Here is an 8,164-nt window from a genome sequence, read left to right as displayed (position 1 = left end):
AGGACAAGCCGCGTCTACAAGTGTGTACCTTCCAGATAAGTGACTTTAGGGAATAGTCAATTATGTTTTGTACAATGCTTACTCCACATTTACATATACTCTTAACACCTTAAAAAACAGCCCATCACATAACCATGTGAGAAAAATGTGGAACCGTTTTAAACTGTCAGACGGTAACTATATGTAATACGTTAGACAGTTTACAGATATTACTATACATAAATATTGCAAAGCACATAATTGTTATTAGTTTGTGTATCAAGACGTGCCACGTTTAGGTACAGTGTCTAAAAAACCTGTTTAAGCCTTCTTTTATGTTTAGTTTGCAATGTTCACATTTGTCTTTGTCTCTCCTCTTCCCCACATACAAACGTTCAGACATCATGTGTGGAAACCATGAATGAATAGACACAATAGGTTTAGCTTGGACAAAAAAACACATTTATTTGCAGTGCTGAATTATCCCTTCTTGGCCAGCCTTCCGGAGTTGACTGGACCCATCTGAGGACGTGACATTTAGTCCAGCTGTGTGAAAATAAAGTTATCAAGGCATTAGTTAACACAGGATAGGATATTGGCATCATTGTTCCAAATTCACCAAGCCATTCACTCATAAACAGATCAACTGAACCATGGATGCATTACTACCAAGTTGCTCAACATATTAAGTTTAAACAAATGTGAACTACTTTTATATAAAAAATAAAATGGCTTGTTCTTCACCTATAAATGAACAACACGGGCGTTGTTTACATTGAGCCTGTACTTGCTTGCAAGCCAACACTGTGGTGACTTTGTGAAATATAACCCGATAACCACCTAAATTAGATAAATTTACAACACCACTTGCCTTGACGAAGCCGATGTCTTTAGCGTACTGCCTGAAGCATTGGCGGCACATGTTGAGCCCGTATTTACGGATCAGCCCGTGTCTGTTCGAGCATACCCGGCTGTGATAAAGGAAAACAATAGAGGTTAATTAGGTTGTCTTAAAATGAAGGGGTGAAATATGTGTATAGTCAACATCCTTTCAAACAAAGTACAGGAGGGGAAGTTCATGTAAACTCCGCAGAGCGGGTATGACGTCCTGTGCATCACTGCTAACGTTATCCTTACATATTAGCGCGAATCGCGTACAGTTAGCAATATTACAATGAAAGAAAAGTAACTATACTCTAGAACTCATATTTGAACATATTAGCTTTCAGCAATTCAACAAGGGTAGTTTTGTTTCAGAAACAGCGAGTGGCTAACTAGACAAAATGCTAGTGCTATGAGGTTAGCAAGGCGCATCATCCACCGCCATATTGGTCTAGGAGCAGTCCCCATGCGGTGCACATTTAGAGGAAAACTCTCAAGTTTTGGACGCTAATAACAACTCAAAACCGACCCGCTTTAGCACATATATCGATAATTGACACATTTAAGCGAGGACTGACCAGGATCGGGAACCCTGTCCGAATTTTCTGGGGTGACTCCAATAGAGCTGCTGATGGCCCATCTTGTCTCTCTCGCTCGAGTGTTGGAAAGGAAGATAGAGGGACGCGCGTGCGCAAATGAAGCTTCCACATGCCTTGTTTCCGGCTGTGAAGTTTTCGTGTGGCGCCTCCTCGTGGTGGAGAAAGCTGCGGCATGTACCGGGAGAGCCTGGAGGTGGCGTTACAGCAAACAAAGAGAGGAGGCATTTAAATTGACAAGAATGTATCGCATATACGGAAGCTGCTAGTAGGGAAATTGGGTTAGCTGAATAAACAAAAGGCATTTAAGAGGAGGAACTATTGAATAATTTCATACGTTCAGATCTTCTTGAGTAGGCCCTCATTTGGACTCTTAATGTCACTTAATCGTGACATGTTTTTACCAAATTGAAACTGAACAATGTTGTTTTAATAAGACAATATTGTGCACACTGGTTGAAACAGTTATTTTCCAATGAATAAAAGAATAGATGCAATTTGTTGATGGTAATTTGGCCCTCAAAATTAGTCTCTTTATTTTATTTTTATTTTTATTGATCTACACAGACACTACAGTGTTGACCCTATTTTGGTTCTTTTTTTTTTCTTTTTTACATATTTCTGTTATGAAATATTCAGTGAATTATATGTTTTTAATGACTAGAATTGATGAAACATCTAGTTGAGGATGTATTAACAATGTCTTTTTTAAAGGGGTTAACATACAATGAAATTAGTATAATTCTAAGGTTATAAGAGAAGTAGAAGTAGACGGTGCTATACATTTATGAGTACACATATTATCTGTTCATATTTCTTATTTGTTTTTGTACCACTTTAAAAAGAGGTTTAAAATTACCATTACCATTTACCAATATCACATTTCTAGTAACTCGTGTTTAGATTAATACTTTTCCAAAGAAAATATATATAATAATATTTTCTAATTAATTTGTCAGTATGAAGAATTTCTAAAAACATTTTTTTTAACTTAAACCAACAAACTTTATTTAATCCCTTAAAGTACTGATGCTCTGGTTTCCAGTTTAGGGAGTCAACAGTTCAGTTTTTGGGTGGATTTTAATTAAATAAATATATGTATATAATGAGCCTTGCTATGAACTTGTTAAGAATTTAAAGGTATAGTTAACCTATCTCAGCCAAAGAAAAGCTGTCAGCAGCAGCTATGTGATATTTAGGGTGTCTCGGGTGCCCCCCGCTGGACCAGTGCATTGTGGGACAGCGGCAGGCAGTGGTTCTGTATTTGGGATTTTTACAGCTAGCTGATAGTTACGTTTCCATGCAGCTTGCATGAAGGTATGGAGGAAAATGGGACGCCACCGTACTGATGTTTCTCGCTGAAAGGACCGCGCGGCTACTCCAGTTTTAGGTAAGGAGTGTATGGTTGTTGTGGTTCGCCATGGACGCTGTTGTTGACGAGGTTTGGTCTGTACGGGCTGCCTGTAAGTTGCTAGCTGAAGCCGTTGCTAACTTACTGTTAGCATTTTCAGGATGCTCGCTGTCATAAAAAAAGCGAAGCTGCAACGACAACATTGTTTTTAGTTGCAACGAGAGCGTTTCATATCAGTCGGTGAAACGACGGAAACGTTATCTAATGATAAAATCGATGAAAGCTGTCGCTGGCTCGGAGTGCCTGACAGCGGCCACTTCAGCACAACTAACGGTTAGTAGGCTTCCAGTCAAACATTGCATATTAGCACGAGAAAGAAAATACAATAGAGACAGTGTTGTGTAGATTAATAGCGGTTATTGTAAAACAAATACGGGGATAAAAATGGGAGTACTTTCATATGCAGAACAAACGTTTCACTTGATTTGGCAAGCTTCAAATGTATGGAAACCATTAAGGTGTACATTAACTATATGTGTTAGATAGCTTTGGCATTTAATCAGCCATATACTACTGTCCTCAACGTATAAATCAAATACTATCATTTTAAAGTACATGTTTACTAGTAGCATTGGGTTGACTTTAAGTTGTATAGTAGCCACACGAAATGTATTCATTAATGTTATCACAGGCTCTAATAGATATCAAATGCCGACAGTGATAGTGCCACATAGTGACCATTTAGTTTAATAGTCTCCAGGCAGGGGAGAAGCCCACTAATGTATTAACTAAGAAAAGATGGAGGTTTGTTCAGAAGAAAGGGGCCAATCAATATTGATAATGCAGTTGAGGACAGAGATTTATGCAGAGGAACCTATAGACGCATAGACTAATGAACATTGATGATATAACTAAAGACGAGGAGCACATCAGAGAGTGAAGCATGTATTAAACCATGTTTGTGGTTTTGGTGATACTTTTTCATAGTATCCTGTTATGTGAAATGAAATGATGTCTCGTGTTGTAAGTGTGCTTCCATTAGAGCTCATCATAATTTAATCTCATGTTGTCGTATTACAGATTTCTGAGGTCCAAATTGAAATCTAACAATTAGTTATTGAATTGTTTCAGCCCATCAAGCTTTCCATTGCGTCTCAAGGTCTTCATTAGCAAATGGAGTTTCCTCAGTTGTGGAGTTGAAACCATTAGACTAGTCTAGTAGTTGATGCACAGAAAATCAATAATTCAAAATGTTGATAGTTAAATGTATGATTTGTTTACTTGTGTTTTTTAGTTCTAGCTTCTGAAAAATGAGGATTTGATTATTTTCTTTGGTTTATATTATTGTAATTGGGATTTACATACATGTGCCATATTGTGATATATTGATATTGGAGATTATTGTAAGATTGTGAAAGTGATTTCAGCCATTTTGCTCAGCTCTAACTCCCACAATGCGCCAGACTTTATTGATTGATTTTATTTTTCATTTAGGTGGTTCATGCACACTGCTACCCTGCTGCTACCCTGCTGCCTCCCAGCAACCGCCATGCCTTATGGAATATTCATCCACCATCAATGACATTCCAGTGGGACCCATGTTTACAACAGTTCATTTTGCCAACAGTTAGCCTCATATCAGCTTATTCCTAATCAGGCTTGCTCCCCTTGTAAAGCACACCATCACAATTGCAAACCTGTGCTTTTTGTTTCGCTGCAATCAACTTCTCTCCCTACGCAAGATTCTGACCCCCTATCATGAGATTCCGAATCTACAAGAGGAAGGTGGTGATACTGACTGTGGTGGTTGTCATCTGTGGCCTAGCTTTCTGGACCAGCGGAAGGCAGAAAAAGAATGACAGCGCAACGCTCCCCAAGGAAGTGGAGACGGTGAGGAGAAGCAGCAGCATTAGCAGCAGCAGCAGTAGCGTCAACAATCATATCCAGGTGCAAGCCACACCTGCAGTCAGTAGGGCACCTGCTCCACCTCCTGTTATACATGCAAATGACACACACCAGGAAAAAGCAAAGGATAAAGAGAAGATACCCAAGCCAGAGACGGATAACACCACTTTAGTCTACCGCAGCATTGTCTTTCAGCTCAACTTTGACCAGATAATAAGAAATGAGGAAAAGTTTAAGGCAGCGCAACAGAAGGGCGATCTGGTTGTGGTGGTTCAGGTCCATAACCGACCAGACTACCTTAAGCTATTAGTGGACAGTCTGCGGAAGGCCAGAGGTGTGGAGAGCATACTGCTGATATTCAGCCATGATTACTGGTCCCCTGAGATTAATAAGGTGGTGGATTCTGTTGACTTTTGTCAGGTACTTCAGATTTTCTTCCCCTTCAGCATCCAGCTGTACCCCCAGGAGTTCCCCGGACACGACCCCAGGGACTGCCCTAGAGACATTCCTAAAAACGACGCCTTAAAGCTGGGTTGCATCAACGCAGAGTACCCTGATTCATTCGGCCACTACCGTGAGGCAAAGTTCTCCCAGACCAAGCACCACTGGTGGTGGAAGCTGCACTTTGTGTGGGACAGAGTCCGGGTTCTGAAGGAACATAAGGGCGTGGTCCTGCTGATCGAGGAGGACCACTACATGTCCCCGGACTTTATCCATCTGTTAAAGCTGATGTCAGCTCTCAAGAGGGAGCAGTGCACTGACTGCGACATCCTCTCGTTGGGGAGCTACAGCCACATCGGCTACTCCAGCAAAGCAAATAAGGTGGAGGTGAAGGCCTGGAAGTCCACTGAGCACAACATGGGGATGGCTCTGAGTAGAGAGACGTACCAGAAGCTCATCAAATGCACCGACACATTCTGCACTTACGACGACTACAACTGGGACTGGTCCTTACAACACCTGACTGTGTCATGTCTGCCCTTTTACTGGAAGGTCATGGTGAGTGAGGCGCCGCGGGTTTTCCATGCCGGAGACTGTGGCATGCACCACAAGAAGAGTTCTTGCATGCCCATCAGCCAGAAAACCAAGATAGAAAACATCCTACAGAGCAGCGGGAACCAGCTGTTCCCAAAGAACCTCCTGATAACAAAGAGACTGCCAGCCAACGGAGCCGGAGGTGTGGCCCCACATGTGAAAAACGGGGGCTGGGGAGATATCAGGGACCATGAACTCTGCAAGAGTTATGTTCGATTACAGTGACCTTAATTGCTACTATTATATATTCTTGTCTCTTTTGCATCCTCTTTAAAGACAAAAAAAGCCTTTTAAAAGTAAATCTTTATGGACTATTCTTCATATTGCCTGTTTTATCGGACTGTTCCAAATAAAGACGAATGTTGGATTTTTGGCTTCTTTAACACAAAAATGTCTTTACATTTAATTATTGAATTGATTCCTGGCAAGTCTGCTTTGCTTTGTAAGTTGTAATTAACAATAATATACTAAACAATATATTGTTGTGTTTTCTCTAACAAGACTCTCAGACTGGTGACTTCACATCTCCAAATAGGTGTAAATTGGCAAGAGCAGCAAAGTGCTCATTGGGCCAGTCATAAATCTGTGGATTTAGCAATCCCACTGTGCATGCATAATTAATTGAAGATATTTATACCACATGTATTTGCTGAGATCCTTTGAGACACCTTTTTCCATTTAAATAGTCCTCCACTTGGTGTGCTCTAGAAACCTGTTGAAGATACACTAAGAGTCTCCTGTCACTGCAGAAAGGATGTCACTTAAGGTACACGGCATTAAGAAACATGCAAATGATACTTGCACGATAAGGCACATAGAGGAAACTAGGTTTTTTTTTTGTAAAGCCATGTTTGACAGGGGGGAGTGTACGGTCAGCATTTGTTTTATTTTGTTGCAATGCACCACTGTCCAGCTTAACCCTTTAGTGCAGAGATTTTGATTTCACAGATGAATGCACACGTTGCATCTTGACAGATCTCAAGCCACTGATACAACCTTCTTGTTCATGTTGTTGCTGTTGAAGATGCATTTACATTTTAAGTGCTTGGACCACAGCTCAGTATCGATGGTTTCCGCTGTGACCCGAGCTCGGTGGCTTCTCTGTAGCTGCATTGATTTCCCCCTCCCCCCTCCGGCAATGCTTAACAATCACTTCTGCACTGCAATCACTTCAAAATCTCAAATAACTGCAAAGTTATCGCTGACTGGACTCTCCATACAGCTCATATTAAATACAGACTCTACTAGGGCCTTTCAGAGACACTAGGCTCTCAACATACAATACCTAAACATTGCATGAATTTAATATCCCAAATGTAAGGCATGTATCCTTAGCACAGTAAGACAAGCGTTCAAGACTGAGCAACACTGAGGAAGCCTAACAAAGCCTTTTCTGTGACAAACAGACCTCTGAATCTGATCATTTTACTTCCCATTTGTGAACTTTAATTCCTTATGCTGTGTGAAGATGTGACTTGGGACTGCTGTGCTGAGGTCATGTTCAGTACAGCAGTCAAATTCAGCAGCTGCTCCCATGATGGACGCCATATAATTGGGCCAGCTTCTCAAGGGAAACGGCTTAGAATAGAATTGAGAATAGGAGGAAGTAGCACTGTGCTGTTTATTCTTGGTGACGAATGGTTAAATGATGCTGGAGCCGTTGAAACTGTAATGTAACATTGCATTTTAAAGCGGTCTACTTAATATTTGAGGACAAGGAAAAACACACTTTTAAGGTGTGCATGCAATCTTTGGATGACCCAGTTATACCACTAGTTTTACACTGAAACAAGATAATCAGACAACATAGGAGGACAGATGAATAGAGAAAACAGTTGAAGCATAAAATCACAAATAACACTGATGAATAGTAAATTCTGTATAAGCTAAAAACTAAAAACAGCAAGGCTAAAAAAGGAGCTGTATGAAAAGATGGCTGTTTTAATTTAAATGTAATGATGATTTGTGATGTGCCTTGAGGTAGCCACAGGGCTAATCATTACTCTGAACTAATTATTGTAAAAGCAGAAACGGTGGGTTTCTTTCCGACCTGCACTTTTCACACAGGTGTGGAATAATAAGCTGCTAGAGCACAGACATAAGGGGGTTAATCATGGTTTAAGTTTGATTACATATTAAAATCCCCCTAAACTGTGGAGCATTTTAGTGTCTTTCAGTTTGTTTTGGGTTTTTGTTCTGGTTAACTCTCACCGCTCTCCTAGCGTTGTTGTTGACAGGCAGCTAACTGCTAGCAAAAAAGCAGACAGATAATTATTACGACAGTGAAGAGTTTAGCAGCTATAGATTATGCTATTCTGTTCATGAGTTGATGGATACCAACGACAGCTAAAAGGAGAGTGACTATAGAACTTAAATATACGAGGTGGCCAGAAAGACAACTCCAACTGTTGCTCTG

General features: G+C 40.6%; 2 protein-coding genes across 2 annotated transcripts; one reads left to right on the top strand and one right to left on the bottom strand.

Moving 5' to 3' along the window:
* Positions 1 to 418: 418 nt before the first annotated feature.
* On the bottom strand, positions 419 to 1,595 carry rps29 (ribosomal protein S29). The gene is made up of 3 exons (XM_029425624.1): positions 1,440 to 1,595; positions 851 to 950; positions 419 to 525 (listed from the first exon to the last, which is right to left on the bottom strand). The coding sequence occupies exons 1-3, from the start codon at positions 1,499 to 1,501 to the stop codon at positions 517 to 519; spliced, it is 171 nt and encodes a 56-aa protein (XP_029281484.1). The 5' UTR covers positions 1,502 to 1,595; the 3' UTR covers positions 419 to 516.
* A 1,065-nt stretch (positions 1,596 to 2,660) lies between these two features.
* On the top strand, positions 2,661 to 6,223 carry mgat2 (alpha-1,6-mannosyl-glycoprotein 2-beta-N-acetylglucosaminyltransferase). Its single transcript, XM_029425623.1, has 2 exons — positions 2,661 to 2,847; positions 4,303 to 6,223. Exon 2 carries the CDS (start codon positions 4,567 to 4,569, stop codon positions 5,971 to 5,973), a length of 1,407 nt encoding a protein of 468 aa, XP_029281483.1. The 5' UTR covers positions 2,661 to 2,847; positions 4,303 to 4,566; the 3' UTR covers positions 5,974 to 6,223.
* The last annotated feature ends 1,941 nt before the right edge of the window (positions 6,224 to 8,164 follow it).

This window comes from Cottoperca gobio, chromosome 24, assembly GCF_900634415.1.
Source record: "Cottoperca gobio chromosome 24, fCotGob3.1, whole genome shotgun sequence".
NCBI lineage: Eukaryota > Metazoa > Chordata > Actinopteri > Perciformes > Bovichtidae > Cottoperca > Cottoperca gobio.
The sequence above is the reverse complement of the archived record's forward strand: the minus strand, read 5'-3'. Positions and strand labels throughout refer to the sequence as shown.